General features: G+C 43.0%; 1 protein-coding gene across 1 annotated transcript in view; it reads left to right on the top strand.

Moving 5' to 3' along the window:
• LOC139299310 (tenascin) overlaps window positions 1-13,905 on the top strand; it is a 35,051-nt gene extending 21,146 nt beyond the window's left edge. The window contains 15 exon segments of the mRNA XM_070922203.1: window positions 1,198-1,351; window positions 2,053-2,336; window positions 3,615-4,276; window positions 4,603-4,869; window positions 6,314-6,454; window positions 9,768-9,856; window positions 10,428-10,547; window positions 10,913-11,062; window positions 11,498-11,640; window positions 11,754-11,886; window positions 11,967-12,118; window positions 12,210-12,306; window positions 12,981-13,136; window positions 13,303-13,466; window positions 13,807-13,905. Of these exon segments, the coding sequence (XP_070778304.1) occupies window positions 1,198-1,351; window positions 2,053-2,336; window positions 3,615-4,276; window positions 4,603-4,869; window positions 6,314-6,454; window positions 9,768-9,856; window positions 10,428-10,547; window positions 10,913-11,062; window positions 11,498-11,640; window positions 11,754-11,886; window positions 11,967-12,118; window positions 12,210-12,306; window positions 12,981-13,136; window positions 13,303-13,466; window positions 13,807-13,905 (2,811 nt within the window).
• The last annotated feature ends 4,364 nt before the right edge of the window (window positions 13,906-18,269 follow it).

The following is an 18,269-nucleotide window of genomic DNA, read 5'->3' as shown; positions in this document are numbered from 1 at the left end:
ACCTCCTGGTGTTCAGAAAGAACCAAACATCATCGTCCCTGAACGCCCCGCAGAGACGCCACAGAGCCTCGACTTCTTTTAAAGTGTATCATGAATTTATTGGAGGCTCAGTTTAAATGATGTCACCCTCATTCATATGGAAATGGATGAAAGCCTTTTGACACGCGGACTCTGATCCAGGACGACCTCTGGAGCTCCATTGCCAGGCAGAAAACATAGTAACCAGCATGGCAACCAGCTGTGGTCCATTTACTTTACAACACGGTATCCATTCATTAGAAAGTCAAAAACACGTCAGCCCAGTGCTCCCAGCTGACTGACTGTTGAGTCTCAGCTTTTAATTCATGGGAAGTTTCAAGGTTTCCAACTGATCGATTCAATAATAAGAACTCTGTGCAGCGCGACATGATCCTGACTGAAATTAGAGGAATGAGTGAACTGAGGAACACAGTGATTATTGTCATTACAGACTCTGTGGTGGCAGAGATACGAGAGTCTCTTGTGAATATTTTCCCCTCAGCTGTGACACAAGCTTCATGTTGCCTGGGATGAGCTAAAGTGAAGAAGAAAGAAATAGACGTACATGAATATAACTTTGGCGACTTCTAGTTGGGGAAGTGTCATTAACAGACACACATGCTACAGCTAATGCCATCAGAATCATTTTAAAGTTGCTATATCACATAAATATCTTCAACATTGGTTCTTTAATGAAAAAGCTGCTAGTGGCGTTAGTGTTCATTATCTTTTTATTTGACGAGAATCCACGTGTTTGTTTTGAATGTTGAAATATATTGAAAACTATAATCTAGAATAAGATTTTAAAAATCAATCATATAGAAACGTTTGGGTGAAATTCCAAATACAAAAACTCATTGAACGCTCCTTTGATTTTCTCTCCATTTTTGCAGCAGGAAAAATCCACTTCAGTCATTTCAAGCTTTTATTTTTATAAAATGGGATTTTAAATTGAAATCCTGCTCTCGCAGATATCTAAAGATGATTGTACACCTGTTCTAGGTTGACTCTACATCGTGTGTGTTTGCAAATCAGTCAATGTGCTCTGGTCCCTTTCCTTCTTATCATCCTCAAACTGAGAAGCAGCTGATTCAGCTGCATTCTGCTGGAAGATGAAGAGCAGAACCCTGTTTCACATTTTACTGACTCTCACTTGTGATTGTTGTCTGGCCCAAACAGAAGGAGAGTGACCAGCAGATAAGTTTGCAGGTGGAGGGCAGCCTGACCACCTTCACCCAGATGGGCCTGGCTGCCGGTCAGGAGTACACCGTCAGCATCACCGGAGAGATCGACGGCAGGAGGGGAGGCGAGAGCTCCGCTGAATTCATGACCCGTGAGCTGGCTTTATTTATTAAATACAATAGACACATACGAGTCTGTATTTCTCTTCTCTGGGTAATTTTAACAACAGTAAACAGTAGAATATTGTTTTTTAACACTTGAATGGAAGTTGTAAATTACCCAAATAACAAGGGTTAGAATATACAGCATATAGAGATACAAACATTTATATGTATAAGCAGAACAAAATATATACTACACCCTCAAGAACCTTGGTATTAATATCTGCATTGAAAAAGCCACATTCATCAAATATGGCAGATGCTGAAATCTTAAATATATTGCAGTTGACAGTAATGCTTCAGTGACAGTAAAAGTGCAGTCTCAAGTGTACTAGTTAGAAAACGGAGCTTGTGACCAACTTATTGGCCACAAGCCTTAGCGGCTCAAATCGCCAAACTGGCAGAGAGAGTTTAAACATTTCCCTCTCGCTGCCCTTCCTGTGAAAGATGTAATCTGTGGCAGCTGCAGTGAAGCTGCGAGCAGAAAGGCTGCAGGAGTGTAACTGTGAGTTTGAGAAAGTAAAGAGGAGAAAATGTGCTGAGCCAAGTCTGCCGGGTAAATATAAGCTTGAAAAAGTGAGCGGATGTTTGTGTACCCGCTTCCCTCCATGGAATCACTCCCACAGCGACATGTTACCTGGTAGAATAAATCAGTTGTGTCCTTTTTCTTCTTCTTCATCTACGTCTTCAGTCATCTCTGGTCCCTCCAACCTCCAAGTCGTCAAGACGACCTCGACGTCTGCGGTGGTCCAATGGGAGCAGTCGCAGGGTGAGATTGACAGGTACCGTTTGACCGTCGCACCCAACGACGGAGCAGGGAGGAGTCAAGAAATTACCGTGCCAGCTGGCCAAGACTCCGCCCACATCCAGCAGCTGGAGGCGGGGCGTTTGTATGACATCACACTCGTGGCGGAGAAGGGCACGAGTCGGAGTGAACCAGCAACCACCCAGGTTACTCCTGGTGAGTAGGACCAAGTGTTTTCTGAACTATTGAGGTCAATAAAATGTTATTTTCATTTTTTAGATTGAAGACTCTGAAGATGACCTCCCTCGTCCTGATCCTTGAAACCTTTGATCTCGTAGAAGTGAAACATACACATATGTCCTTTAAAGCAGTTGTAAATCCCACACAGAATGTTTTCAGCTGCAGCTATTTCTTCTGTTTATAAGTCACATATTTACACACTCTTTGATCATGTTCACTCTCTGGGCTGACAAACACTAAACAGACTTGAAGTCACTCGCTAGCCAAGCAACATTAAGGTCTCAAACGGTGCTTTGTGTACCACTTTTTCTAGGTGCTGGTCTCTCTTATGTCTTAGGAACCAATGGGTTTGGAGCTGAGAACCACAGACAGGAAGTCAGGAAGTACTGAGAGACACATTGTTGGTTTTGGTCGTTTCATGTGATTTGTAGATAATAAGAAAAATATAGAATAACGCCGGCCTTATCCTCTACGTTTAAAGCTTGGTGACAGTTCCTTTTTAAGACTATCCAGTGGGTTTCAGCTTTTCTGAAAATGTAAAAACTCAACAAACTTGGAGATTGTTTTACATTGTCAACACGGCTAAGGTCAAAGTTAGAAATAGGACAAAGAGACAGCGATGGATAGGAGGCAGACAGATAGATAATAGGGACTTTTACCTGAAAGAAGAAATAGAAAAAACCTCTTCAGCATTAGCTTCATTGACAGATGCTTCGGCCTTGTGTGAGTGTGAACTAGTCAAATGTTTCTTGCCCGGACTGTATTCAGGTGAAAACAGACTTGTTCCAGCTAAGTGAAAGCAAGTGAAACTTTATGTGTCCAGACGCCTCATTATTCAGTGGAACACTTCATATAAAACGCATTACAGTGTGGAGAAACGTTACTGTAAAAGTTAATGAAGCGAGGTGCAGCCTCAAACCTCCAAGAGAGAAATGTTCCTTAAACTGCTCTGTTTTCCTGAATCAGTCATGATATTTCCCGCTCGACAGGGACACAGACACCAAGCATGTTGATTTCCTTTGTCAAAAAATAGCATTAATTCTATTTCAATTTTCTCCCTGCAGGTTCTACGTGGATACCAAGTTGTTTGTTAGCTCTTGCATAATAACTGACAAACTACTGTAAACCAGGTTTCCTGAAAAGTGTCATAATGAATATTAAAACTGCTTTTCTTCCTTTATTAGAAATTATCTCTTCTTAACAACAGCACCGTATGATGACCTTAACATTGAATCCAAATGCTCAATCCATTCACATCTTTAGGGAAGACATTACCAAGGGTTACCATGGAAGCTTTGACGATGCAGGTCACCCTGGCACCCGGACAAGATGTTGGCGACACAAAGCCAAAGTTTAACCCATTGCCTGGAGTGCAAAGGTTTGACCTACCGTGGAAGAGGGAGAATGGGAGCAAGGCTGACTCTGTAAAAGTCGGAGGTATCGACAGACCTAACAAAGACTCCGCAGCCTCTGTGATTGCAAGAACTAAACCTCTGGTAAGCAGAAAGATGGCAATAAATGGCACCAGGCCCAAACTCGCTGAAAGGCCCACATTGTCCAGGAAGCCAAATGTCCCAGGCCTTTTCCGTTTCAACGCAACCAGAGATTTGCCTGGAGGGAGAAAGGTTGGCCCAGGCCCTTTCAAAAAGCCTCTAGTGGGGGAGAAGAAGAAGAAGAAAGCACCAATAGTACCCAAGAAACCTAAACCAGGTGTCCCCCATATTGGAGACAGGACAATAGCTTTGACTGAGAGAGACCCACGAGTAGAGGCATCAAGCACTGAGATGAGGGAGGACAAAAATCCAGCTATGATGTCTGGGACTGATTCAGATACAAACAGACAAAGTAGCTTGGAGGAACCAACTGCTGTTGGCTCCAAAGAGCAACCAGATGTTGGCATGGCAGGCAATGGAAACGACACTGCTCCAGGGTCTCCAGAGCCAACTGGGACTGTTCAAAGCCAAGAGAAGAAATGTATGAACAAAATTAAAGTGACACACATCAGATTACCCCATAAGGACAGAGGCAGCGGATGTAGAGGGGGTGGAACAGTGCTGGTAGGAAAGACACCAGGCTCACATCAAGGTTCCTCTGAAACAGATGATACTCCTGATTTAAAACCGTTGTCTGCAGAGACAGACCTCGACTATTCACCAGATCCTTTACATAAACTCCTGACGGACACTTTCGACAGTTTGAATATAACAACGTTTTCTGTTCACCTGTCCAAACCATCAAACCTCTCTGTTGATTCAGAGAGAGTGAGGAAGCAGATTTTAGGTGGACTAAAACCATTGTCGTCATTCCCGTCCTGGTCATCCTCCTCATCAACCTCACAATCATCATCATCATCATCGTCACAGTCATCTTCTTCATCCTCACCTTCATTAATTTCATCTTCATCAACAGCAGCGCCATCATCATTACGAACATATTTAGTTTCGTCATCACCCTCATCATTACCGTCACCTTCATCATCACTAGCATCATTATCACCATCACCTCCATCATCACCCCTCTCCAGCTCAGATGAACCAGGTTCAGATGGAAGCAACGAATCAGATGATGATAACAGCAAAAGTACGACTGATGTTGCATCACCTGAAGACAGGAAACAACCACCCTCAGGAAAAGGTGGCGTACCTCTTTTCCGCCGCACACCTGCAAAATCTGGATATATCCGTCGACCACACCGAAACTTTGGATCGTTACAGAACAAAACCCATCTAAACTTTAGAGGTCCTCACCATTCTCCTCCTCGCTTGAATGTCATCCGTGGAAGAGAGACAGAGACCAGACACACATCCACAAGTGAATTATCAGCACCATCTTCATCTGCCTCAGAGGAATCCTCCTCAGCTGAGGTGTATGCATCAGTGAGGGATACGAGTGGAGACATACATGGGGCAACTTCACCTGCATCCTCTGCAGATGAACAAAACCAGAAAAAGATGCCAACAGAAAGGGGACGAATCCCAGTTCGGCGTCTTCCTCTAAAGGGGGGATTTCTCCGTCGCCCGTCTCCAAACTTTGGACCTCTTCAGAACCGAACTCGTCCAAATTTGAGGCTGCTGCCTCCCCCCTCTCAACCTTTAAATCCTTCATCAGAAACAAAGAGAGAGCAGGTATCTTCCTCTGAATTGGCAGCCACTTCATCTCCTCCTGTTTCCAAAGAATCCTATCCAGATGAAGGTACTGGGCCAATAGGAGAGGAGAATGAAGACAGAGTTGGGACAAGAATGTCCACGACAAGCATGTCCACAGAGTTCAATCAGACCCTCAGAGGAAGTGGCGTGCCTTCCTCCCATGGCCCAACCACCAAAGTTGGTTACTTCCGTCGTCCGCAACTGTATGGTGGACGTTTCCAAAACAAAACCCGACCAAACCTGAGACCGCCTCAACATCCACATAGAGGTCTTGTGCGCAAGCCTTTCCCAACCAGAAAGCTAAATGGAGGGAGTGGTATTACTGTTGCAAGTCAAATTAGCCAATTAGAAAAAGGTAGTATCCCTGAAATCCCAGAAAACCAACCAGGAGAGCAGGATGCCCCCATACCTACCGAGGGAGTCCAAATTAAACAATCAGGAGAACAAGACACTACAGAGGTAATTCCAAGTGCCTGGATGGATGGCCATGACACAACCGTCAGACCACGGACTAACGAATTAGATGGTGTGGACAGTGCTCCAACCCAAACTACCAGAACTGGGAAAGAAGAAAGTAGAACCTCAGATTCTAACTCTGACTCTGACATCCATAAAGAGAGATTAGATGCTGGCAAAAATACTGGCGCTACAAGTCGAAGTCGACCAACTATCAAACAAACTTCCTCTGATATAAGACGTGGAGCTCCAAGACCAGTCGTACTTCCAAAGAGACAACCACCAACAAGAAGTACCCAGATAAAACACTACATCAGTGGGAGCCAAAGGAGAGAGGATACAAAAACAAATAATACTACAATAAGGTTATTTGACCGTAAAACTGAACAGGCAAAAAGTGCTGATTCCAAACGTGTAACAGGATCAGATATTCCTTCTTCTGGAGTCACTAGGGAACCTCTGGACTATGTGGGAGTGACAAACCGGACCTCAGCTGGATTTACACTAATATGGGACTCACTGGAAGGGAAGTACAAAAACTTTGTTGTGACAAAGAAAGAAGTCGAAAAAAGTGAAAGGCCAAAGCAGAAGGAAAGCAAGAAAGATCAGGAAGAAAAACAAGAAGACTCTGAGAAAGAGGGTCGCAATGAAGAGGAGCAAGCTAAGCATCAACCAACCAAAGAAGCTGAATCAGAAAATGGAAGAAGTGAATATGAAAATAGAGTACACGAAAGTGTCTTTACACAAGTTCCGAGGATCCAAAGCAGCACAACAGCCAAACCTGTCACAGGAAGTGACAAAACTTTCAAAAATGTTCTTCCTGGTTCAGCTCGCTCCTTCCAGTTTGAGAATCTGCCTCCTCAGACCGAGTACACCGTGACCTTGCTTGGAAAGGGTCCTGGCCTTCTGTCCAGACTGCACAAGCTTGTCATCAGTACAGGTACAAGCCATTGTGACAGTAGAACAACATTAACTACTACTGCACAATGCTAGAACATTACTGTGAATGTTGCATTGTTCTCTTCAGAAAACTTGCTCTTTTCATCTCGCACCACTTAGAATAAAAAACTGTTCACGCATCTTATATCTTTACTGCACCACGTGTCTCATGTTGATTGGAACAAAAAGTAATTTGTTAACTAATTGTCACTCGTCTTGAGTATGTCTGGAGATGTTTGCTCACCTACTAAATGCTTCCTCCATGTTCATGTCAAGAGCTCAAGTGCTGCGGTGCTCTTGAAAACTGTAAGCTCGCGATTTACAGTTTCACCCCATGTGTTTCTCATTTAATCGTTGGTTCCGTAATGACATAACCTGTTTTGTCTGTTTTCAGTGGATCTTGACGTTCAAAATTCCCATCAAGCTGTTGTGTTAATGCTATATTTGTGCCCTCATCTCATATTCATGAATTAGCAGTCATACATTACAATAATCAGCAGTCTCTCAACCATAAAGACGCACTCAGTTATTTGATGTCAGATGTGCATTGACACAGCGTGTCACATTGTTAGTTGGCTAAGTTGTGCACTAGCTAATGTGTCTAGTTTGTAGTGGCTTGTTATTAGCATCAGTTGCCTTTAGTTCAGTTGAGCTAACCTGGAGATGAATCTTTGACTGAAGTTCTATACTTACAGGGTCCTGAGTAATACGTAGCTACTGCTTCAGGGAAATTAAGCCTCCAGGAGGTTTCTCACCAGTATGTCGTGTGGTTCACTTCACTTAATTAGATAAGGATGTCAATTTTGAAATAAATGCTAACTGACAGATTGTATAGAGGAAGAGGCTTGACAAGAAGTGACATGATGCTCAGCTCTCTATAGTGTGTCAAAAAGTAAAGCTGCATTGTGTTTATCAGGGTTTATGTCCTGTTAATAAATATTTGATCCATAGCAGGATGACAAAACCAAGTTGTTTTAGTTTCCTAAACTAAAAACCGTCACCACACTAAAACACGACGTCCAGGACTGCAGAACTGAGAAGAATCCAGTGTCTCTTTAGTGAGACAGTTAGTTTTAACTGGGTTGACATCAAATGAGAGTTTAAAAAGAACCCAACAGTAACAACATAACAACACAATTCATTCACTGCTGCTCTGGTCTTCTCTCATTCAGGGTAAGCTAACAGCCAGCTTCACTGACACCCCTTCACCTCTCACCCAAACCAGGGTAAGACCGCGGCTGGTCTCTGTACGTTTGGTCTGTCTTCACCTTTTAATCCTTTGAGTTTACAAGAAAAATAAAGAACACAGCAAAGTTAAAAGTTGGACATTTTATAATCTGACAGGTCTGGGTATCATAATAAAACAATATGTGTCACTATTGATTGACAGTATGGTACATATTCACAGATTGTATTATAAAAAGAGTCTAGTACTCCTTTGTAATGCAAACGTTTAAATATATTAAGATATTAATGAAAAGCTGTGTGGATAGATGAGTTCGGTGATACCCAGCCCTCCTTACATGGAACAGCATTCACACTATAGTGAGGTTGAAGATCTGTCCACCAAATAACGCTTTTAATGTGAATCTTCACTTTCAGCTCTTCTGACTGTGTTGAATTAATATCTGAATGTATTTGTTTTTGTTCATCCTGTAAAATTGTCCACTTCTCTTCCTTTGTGTTGACACCCTTCGTTCCTGCCACGCTTTTATTTTCAGGTTTGATCGACCAGCTAACTATTCAGTTTCATCATTCTTTCCTTCGCTGCTGTCCAGGATCCGTCATCTTCATTTACTTGTTATAATTAATGACTATGTGTCTGTATATGATCTGTATACTGTATATATGTTTGCACTGTACATATATACACATAATACTCATCGGAGCACTAATAACAAATGTGTGGATGAATAAATAATAATGTACACACCGTTTTCACTCTTTTAGTGGCCATTTTTGTCTTTTCTCTCTACTCAAATATCTTGTCATGAATCCTGCTACACTATCTGTCCACAGTTGTTCTGTTTACCTTCTTCTTTTACTTCTCTTTCATTTCACCTTCTTTTGTCTTCTTCTTATTCCTATTTTGTCAGTTTCTTCTGTATGTTTCATCTTTTATTTGACTTCTTCCTCTAATTCACTTCCCTAATACCTTTCCCTCCTTGCTTTCATCCACCTCTCTCATGGTCTTCTTCGTACCGCTCAGGCCCGGAGCCTCCCACGGACATAGTCTTCAGTGAGGTGACAGATAAGTCTCTGACGGTGTCCTGGACCAAACCCAAGACCCCCATCAGTGGTTTCAAGGTCACCTACACCCACACAGAGGATGGTGAGAACTGACATTCATGTTTTATTAAAAGGCACTCAAGTGAATAATAACAAATAACAAGTGTCAATATTTTCTGTAGTTTGGTTAAAGTGCTCCCTTCTTCTAATCGTTCACTCATATCCGATCAATAAGTAAAGCTTCAGTATTTGGGTCATGAAAAGTAGCTATAGCTTCATATACAGTATTAAAGGATTTTTGTAGTTTTAAACTTGTCATGACGCAGTTTTTGGCAGTAACATAAAGTAATTGTACCGCAGCAGACTCTCTCTTTGATAGGAAGCCAAAATCTCATCAGCTTCAATACAGCACACCTTGTTGCCAGACTAACGCCTGACTCCTGACAACAACTGGTCCAAGTCCAGTGGTCCAGTTCTGGCCCATTGTTGACCCAAGTGCTGCTAATAGTGCAGCCAGCTCACTTTGGTTCCGAGCGTGCCGACATTCAGCCGCCGTTGGCCTGGCCCGTTGTTTTAATGGATGAGTTTCTCTGCAGGTGAGCCGGTGTCGGTGTCCGTGGACTCAGGCGACTCCGCCCTCGACCTATCGCAGCTCTCACCTGGTTCTTCTTACGAGGTCAGCGTCATCTCCATCCTCGACCTGGACGAGAGCGATCCAATCAAAGACTTTGTCAGGACACGTAAGTACTGCAGGTTTCCCTTTTTCACTTGAGAATGAGAATATAACAATTGTACAAATATTAGATAATATAATATTTAGACAATCTGAGTTGATGCTTTGACTTTTAGAAGTGAAATATCTCGACTGTGAAAATGTCCCGACGTGATCTAATCCAGAACCAGTTTCTTTAAAACAAGTATTATGAGATGTTTTTAACAGCTTTATATAAAACTTAAAGAAAGATAAAGAGTGTAAAGAGTTTTATTCCTACATGTAATTATCTTTCGTAACGTCTGCAGCAGGTGCTGATCTGGAAACAATCTGTGCATTGTGGTCTCGGGGGAGTCTCATCCTGGATCTGTTCTGTGCTCTGCGTTCTTTCAAAACAGTTTCTTTTTTTCATTTGATTCCCATCACTGATGGTGTCACCGCTGTCAAACCAAACACAATCTTTCTCACGGTCTAAATCCTCTCGGTGTTTTCTTTATGGAAGAAACATTCCAGCGTTGTTCAGTCTCCATTTAGCTGTTGCACCATTTTTGGTGCAAATAGAATTAATGGGAATATCGCCATCTTTATTTCTCTCTCAGTCCCCGACCCAGCGACAGACCTCCGGGCCGTAAACGTCACAGACACCAAGGCCTTGTTATTGTGGCGTCCAGCGTTGGCCGCCATTGATAAATACACCATCGTGTACGGCTCTGGAACAGGTGAGTGGTGATGCTGTAGATTTTCTGATGTATCAGAGCTTCGTCCTCACGAAACACTGCAACAGAATCTAAACGTAATGTTTCCGTCCTCTTTCTCTTCATCTCTTCTTTGTTCTTGCAGCTGTAGCTCAACTAAACACTCACACCTCAGTTCAGATGATTTCACTGTTTGTCAATCTCAGAATTGAAGAGATAATCTTTTAATTAGCTTTTTAAACATTTATCGGCCGACCAGGCGCCATACGGACTCGGCCTGATTGGTCTCCCCGGGTCAGATTTCTGATCGGTTGTTGTCACAGGTCACAGATCAGGTCACGGCTGATTAATCACCTGAACGATCACCTGATGGTTTTGTCTTTGTTCAGGTTCAGAGTTGAGGGTCAGTGTGTCTGGAAACTCAGCAGAGCAGCAGCTGAGCGGTCTGGAAGGATCCACCACCTACACCGTCACCATAACCAGCCAGCTGGGCAGCCAGGAGAGCTCGCCGACCACCACCAGCTTTACCACCGCCAGCGGTCAGTCCACACACACACACACAGAGTCACACACACACACAGAGTCACACACACTCACACACTCTTACCATGACTCAACCTGAGATGCTACCGTATATTTTTACTTCACTACATATTGTTCTTTTTACTCATTTAATTTGTCCACTAGTTTCTAGTTTTATTGAAGAGTCAGACTTCATATATAAACAGCAAATCCTGCTTTTACATTAATGAGTAATAATAATCTCATGATGTAATATATAATAGTATAACAATCACAGGGGACATTTTTCTGCTTTGAGTACTATTACTTTTAATACTTTAAGTACATTTCTAAATACAAATGTTTGATTGTGTGGAGAGCAGCTGAGCTGGTGAACTACAGGAACATACAACCCAATACCATCTACTGTATGTTATGGTATATGGTATAAAATAACAAGCGCTGCTCTGCAGGCTCTGGGAGAGATGGGGACAGGCCACGCGACCTCCAGGCCAGCAACGTGACCCCTCGCACCGCCCTGTTGTCGTGGAAACCACCCTCAAACCTCGTGGGTCGCTACAGACTGACCTATCAGACCGAAGGTCAGGAAATGAAGGTGAGAAAAGTGTCTTGAAGTTTGTCACTCAGCCTTTTAAAAGCCCGTTATATTATTATTATTATTATTATTATTATTATTGTATTATTATTGTATTATTATCCTCTTGGCAGGAAGTGATTGTGGACGCCTCACTAACAGAGTTCAACCTGACCAGACTTCACCCTGGGTCGAAGTACACGGTGCACCTACAGGTGGAGGGGGGGGGAGGATACACTGCTGCCATCTCCACTGACTTCACCACCGGTAACAGCTGCTTACATGTTACATTATTGTCATGGTGATTTACTGATAGACGGCTAAGCTTCCTCCTTCCTCTTCCTCAGGCACCCTGAGGTTCCCCTTCCCCACAGACTGCTCTCAGGAGCTGCTGAACGGCATCAGGACGTCAGGCGAGGTGGAGGTTTTCCCTCAGGGGAAACTCGGGAGGGCGTTGATGGTTTACTGCGACATGGAGACAGACGGAGGAGGCTGGACGGTACGCGACATCAACGACAGCTCGGTTGTAGTCTCGGGTTATATTAAGGTTTTCCCGTGTGGAACCTGGTTTCTGTGTTTCCTGTCTGCAGGTCTTCCAGAGGAGGAAGGACGGCTCGGTGGACTTCTTCAGAGGGTGGAAGGACTACGCTGCAGGATTTGGGGATCTGAGCGGAGAGTTTTGGCTCGGTGAGAGAGACACTTCATGATACTGAAACATTTTCAGAATACACAGTCACTGTCAGTGGTGGAATGCAACCAAGTACATTTACTGAGTACTGTACTTCATTGAGGTACTTGTACTTTACTTATTACGTATTTACTCCATCTAAAAAGAGGTCATTTTTAGTTCATGTGTTTTTGTAACCCGGACTCACAAAACTCACCAAGAACTCCGGCTTTTTTATTTTCTTCTACTTTCTTACCTTTTTCCTTTTGTCTACAACTTAGAAACTAGAACTCTACATGTCGTTCAAATGTCATTCAAAGTCTTCATTTTAGTTTTACAAATATGAGGCATCAAATTGTAAATGTAAGGCCTTATTCGTAAAACTTGGGCGGCATATGAAGTCAAAACATGCACATTTATCTAATTTAGTCCCAGGATTTGATCTTGCCTCTGAGTTTGGGAAAGAAAAAGAGAAATATTGGGATTTGAGGTTCAAAGCATCGACAGTTTAGTGGTAAGACATTTGGAGGTGTTGTTGGGTTCTATACCAAAATCCACAATTTGTTTTTTGGGGGTATTTTTAATGTCAATTCAGCTCAAACCACTTTATTCAAATCCAGACTATTTAAACATAAATCTGAAGTAAATCAGGAGGTGATGTGTGGAACTGATTCATCTCCCGCTGCTGCTTCAGGCCTCGACAGCCTCCACAACCTGACAGCCATGACCAGGATGAGTCTGCGTGTCGACCTGCGAGACGGAGACGAGACGGTGTTCGCTGAATACTCGACGTTCGAGGTGGCCAGGAGGAACTACAGACTGACTGTGGGCGGATACAGCGGCACTGCAGGTGAGAGGGAGAGAGGAAGCCACAGGCGTTAATGTGCTCTTAACATGTGCTGAATACTCCTAAAGCTAATTAGTATAAAATATCAAGCTGCTTCCTGTAATATCTCCTGACTTTATACTTTTAAAACCCTTTATTCCCCTCGTCTCCTCGGTGTTCGTGGTTTCAGGTGACTCTTTCAGTTACCACAACAAGCAGATCTTCACCACCAGAGACCGGGACCCGGCGACGTTCATCACCCGCTGCGCCATGTCGTACCGAGGAGGCTGGTGGTACAAGAACTGCCACGAGGCAAACCTCAACGGCCTCTACGGCATCGACGTCAAACACCAGGTAACCTCATCAGATACACGTGAGCTGAAGCCCAGCGTGCCGAGGTCGTCCACGAGTCACAGGTGACCATTGAAGTGATGGATATCAGGACGGGTTCCTCCTTTCAGTCATCTGCTGATGTTAAATCATTTGGTAACCATGGTAACACACAAGGTTTGAGAACTGGGGGGGACACAACTAAGGTTCTTAAACAACAACAAGAATAAACAAACAAACAAGGAAAACAAGTATATAGAAATAATATAAATGTTGTCTTCATTTATATAGATTTAATCTAACAATTAATAAATGATGATTGTGTGTGTGTGTGTGTGTGTGTGTGTGTGTGTGTGTGTGTCAGGGTGTGATCTGGACCTCCTGGAAAGGAAAAGAGTTTTCCATCCCGTTCACTGAGATGAAGATGAGACCAGCAGCGTTCAGGCCTCCAACCAGAGGATGAGAGAGAGAAGGAAGAGGATGATGAACTGCTAAACACATGCATGGACAGCAGTGTGTCGATACATGTGCAAACACACACACACACACACACACACACACACACACACACACATTTTAACAGGGAGCCTCGCTCTCACTTCAGAAGAGATGAAGACGTATTTTTCCATTTGTATAGAGGTCAGTTATCAGTATGTTACTGTAGATTGTACAGTTTCTTCATGTTTATCTTTTCTTCTTTAAAGCAGAGCTGCTCCCACTCGCTCTGTATTTAAAGGGTCAGTTCACCCACATTACAAAAACACGCCGATATTTTGAGGCATCTGAACCTTCTGCCAGGTGTAAATGTAGCTGACGTTTGCAGCACTTGAATCAGTTTTCGTCTTCAGGTTGGACCTAAACTGTGACTCAGAAGTGACTCTGTGTCCGGCTCCTCAAGATCAGCCAGTGTGACACAGTAAAATACACAATCATCATTATACAGAGTCATTTGTTGCTGGAATGTTTAGCATTCAGGAAGTAATGAGCAGCCTTGTTTTGAGCTTGACGTATTCTTCATCCGGTGGACTTCAGAGTTTTTCGGGTGCTGCTCTGTTAAAAGCACGTTATCCAAAAATGTCGTTGCTCCTTCTGATCCACTTGTCCTCCTGAAATGAAACCAGGGGATCCGGTTGTGACTTGAAGCTCTTCATGTCGCTGTGTAGCAACCACAACTCCAGCCTTTGATTCGGCCCTGCTCTAAAGCTCGGCAGCGCCCCCTGCTGTTCGCTGTGAGCTATATCAGATGCACAGTACGTGGGTGCAGCCCTGGAGGCGAGCAGGTGAGTGATGGAGAGTTGTGTTTGTGCCCGTTGTGGTTCAGCTGCAGACCGTCCTCTCAGCGTTTGTCCTTCTGTGTTGTAAATCTCTCCGTGTTTTATTCTCCTTTTCACGTTGCCCCCTAAAAGAATACGATAATAAAATTATTGAAAATGAAAGCTGCGTAGTTGCTTTTGTTGGCTGATGAAATACTCACTTCATGTCAGTTGATGTAAACTTTCTCACAAATCCCAAGAAAACATACGAAGGACATTAATTCATTATTTATTTTTTCAATCGCTTCAGCAGTGCTGGACCAAGAACTCAGACCTTTTACTAGGAAACGTTGCAATACCACAAAGTCCTGCATTCAAGATGTTACTTCAGTAAAAGTGCAGAAGTATTACTATAGACTGCACTTAAAGTACCAAAAGTAAAAGTACTCATTATGCAGAATGGCTCATTAGATTATGGATGCGTTAACGTGTGGTATGGGTGCTGTACCTGCTGCTGGGTAGCTCAGCTATGATAATAATCCTTTGTTAGTTGATCACATTTTGTATTAATTAGGAGTCTTTTGCCTTTTTGTGCCACATTAAAAAAAGTTTACCGTGCTGTTTGCTATCTTTGTTTCCAGCACATCTTCACCTGTAAGACCTTACAGGAAATTATTAGTTGACGGCTGTGACGTCGGTGTGATCAGCGACCTGAAACCTTAAACCTTAACTTAACTGGAGCAAAAGAATCCATATCTGCCTCTGACTGGTAATGTAGTAAAAGTAAACGGAAATACTCCAGTAAATAATAAGTAAAGTACAGTTTCTGAGTACATCTACTTAGTTATAGTAGTTATACTGCAGCTTTGCTCCGCTGTGTGTCCTCTTGTGGTCCTGACCTTTGTGTTGGAGTCCAGGCCTCATGAAGGGCACAACCTCTAAACCTCGTCCCCCCACAGCCGGCCCCGGGGCCCTCCAGTTCAACAGCCAGGTCCCTGAGACAGCCGAGTTCCCCTTAACAGGGTGACTTGTTAAACCGAAACATCCCTAGAGACGTGCTGCCAGCATGGCTCAAAGTAATTTGAGATGCATCATGTGTCTCGTGTCTTTGTCTCTGAGACGTTTGTCATGATGTTTTTCTCCGACGCCAAGTGGTTCATCCTGATCCCGGTTCAGCTGGTCAGGAGCACCAGAGGAGTCCAGACAGAAGGACGAGAGAGTCCTGACCACAGGAAGAATCAGTTCAACCGGCTCTCGACACCTGTTTGTTTAGACGGCCCGGTGTCACTCAGGGGACTTTACAATCTGTGCAGCAGAAGACACCCTCTGTCCTCAGAGACGCCATTCAAATGAGGGAAAACGCCCCCAAAAAGGGGAGAAAGCTCAGGAAGACATGATACACATGTACAGTATGGACCATCATGATGATACAATTATAAACAGATTTAGACATGAAGAATATGGATCAGGAGGATCTGGGGAAAGCAGCGAGATGTCATTTCATATATTTAAACACTGGAGAGACAAATAAACTAAAATGATGTCATTTTGCAAAGTAAGGACTCAAAGGTTTTTTGATTTTGAGGTACATTTTGGAAGAAACAGCTGCGCTGTTACACATTGACAGATCTTTTATTTTGTGAATTAACAGGAAGATCTCTTTTATTTTGGACACTTTTGGATGAGCTTTCATCTCATGCTGCCTCTTTGTTTGATGTCATGATTTTTCAGTCACACGGAAGAAACCAGTTTGGTCCAAAGGGGTTCATCCGAGGGATCGAGCCGTCGTCTTTTCATCCACGAGTGCAGATCCCAGATGTCCTTTTAAACACCCTTTGTTTTTTTTAATTGGTCCCCGGGTGCTGCCCCCACCCATCTGCTCACCGGGCGGCCAATCAGATCAGTTCTTGACAGCGCTCTGAGCCACCTGGGCCTCTTGTTTACAGGTGTGTGCCGGGACGTCACCTGGGACAGGTGCTGGTCCTGCCGTCAGATCAAGATGCCGTGACTGTGATTGGTGGAGGATGAGGTGGAAGCAGATCTCAGGTCAGCGCTCACAGAGGGAAACTGATCCCAAAACCACAGGACAGGAGGCTGCGGGGACACCTGGAGCAGTGAGAGCGCTCAGGTGGTCGAGGCTGGGAGGAAAATCTGCCCAAGTACGAGGCGATAAACAGGGAGACGTCCAGGAGACACTCTGAGATCTTCTTCTTAAAGGGGGGTGTTGTTGGACGGGGTCCTACAGAGCACGCTCAGTGGACAACCAACCAGGTGACAACAGGTGAGCTCCTCCGTCCAGCTGGATAAAGACAGTCAGTGAGACTCTTTACTTTTACTGCGTACTCGAACTCAAGCGTGAACACACTGTTTAAGTACAGTTTAGAGCTGCAACAGTTATGTTCATTATCGATTATTTTAGATGTTTTGATTGATTCATTTCTCTATTATTGGTTCTATAAAATGTCAACAAATGGTGGAGAAATGTCAGTTTCCCAGAGTCCAAGGTGACGTCTTCAAATGTCTTGTTGTTTGACCAACAGTCCAAAGACATGCAGTTTATAATAACATAAAACACCGAAAAAGACTTGACTCAAGAAGATGAATCAATGATCAAAACTGTTTCATTATTTTTCTGTCGACAAATGTAAGTTGCTTTGCAGCTGTGACATATGTACATTTTACTTTTGATAACATTTTATATGATGATATTTAAATTACATATATCATAATGAGTTGTTATCTTTGAAGTTTTATCCTTCATAATCTTATTTTTACTCTTATTCTCTTTCTTGTTCTTTACATGCTGCAATTTACTGCACCGAAAAGAAAACCTTTGACTTTTGAATCTCAATCTCACTATTTAAGAAAATATCAACAAAAATATGTTACGCATACGTGACTTTCCATTATCACAGATTTGTCAGTAGTTTGTAGTTTAAGTTGAACTGTTGATGAAAACTGATTGAAGCAATTATCATCTTGTTCAGTCTCAACACATTTGACCAGCTTGTTGAAAACAGCCTTGGAAATACTTCAAAAATAGTTTTAGAATTTAGGAAATAAAGTCTTCAACATATTCAACAATAACAGAAAAAGTTCTCACAGGAAAGGGACACTACATAATAATCTCTGTAATCTCTATATCTGAAGGTAATAATAATAGTAATACATTTAATTTGTACGACACAATAAAGTTTAATAAAACTGTAGAAAATAAAACAAGAAGGAATTCACGGAAGCTGCATGTCAGATATTTATGTGCTCAGTAAAATAAGAAAAGGCAGCTGGACTGTTGTGTTCAGTGACCTGAGGCAGCAGCTGTATAGAGTCTGAAGAGACTAAAACATTCATTAATACATGTGGGCATGATGTGTTTTATAATTTAATAATTGGTGAGTCTGTAGATTTCAGCAGAACCTTGAAAGTCATTGAAAAGTCCAAACATTTGAGGGGGGGGGGGGGGGGGGGGGGGGCTCCAGCAGCTGTCCGGCCTGCAGTCAGAATATCAACCTGTGTGTTATTTTACAGTCTTCTTTTGTTTTCTCTGAATACACAGATGAAGCAGATGGATGTC

The sequence above is a fragment of the Enoplosus armatus genome, chromosome 16 (assembly GCF_043641665.1).
Source record: "Enoplosus armatus isolate fEnoArm2 chromosome 16, fEnoArm2.hap1, whole genome shotgun sequence".
Taxonomy (NCBI): domain Eukaryota; kingdom Metazoa; phylum Chordata; class Actinopteri; order Centrarchiformes; family Enoplosidae; genus Enoplosus; species Enoplosus armatus.
This window is presented reverse-complemented; position numbering and strand designations above follow the sequence as displayed.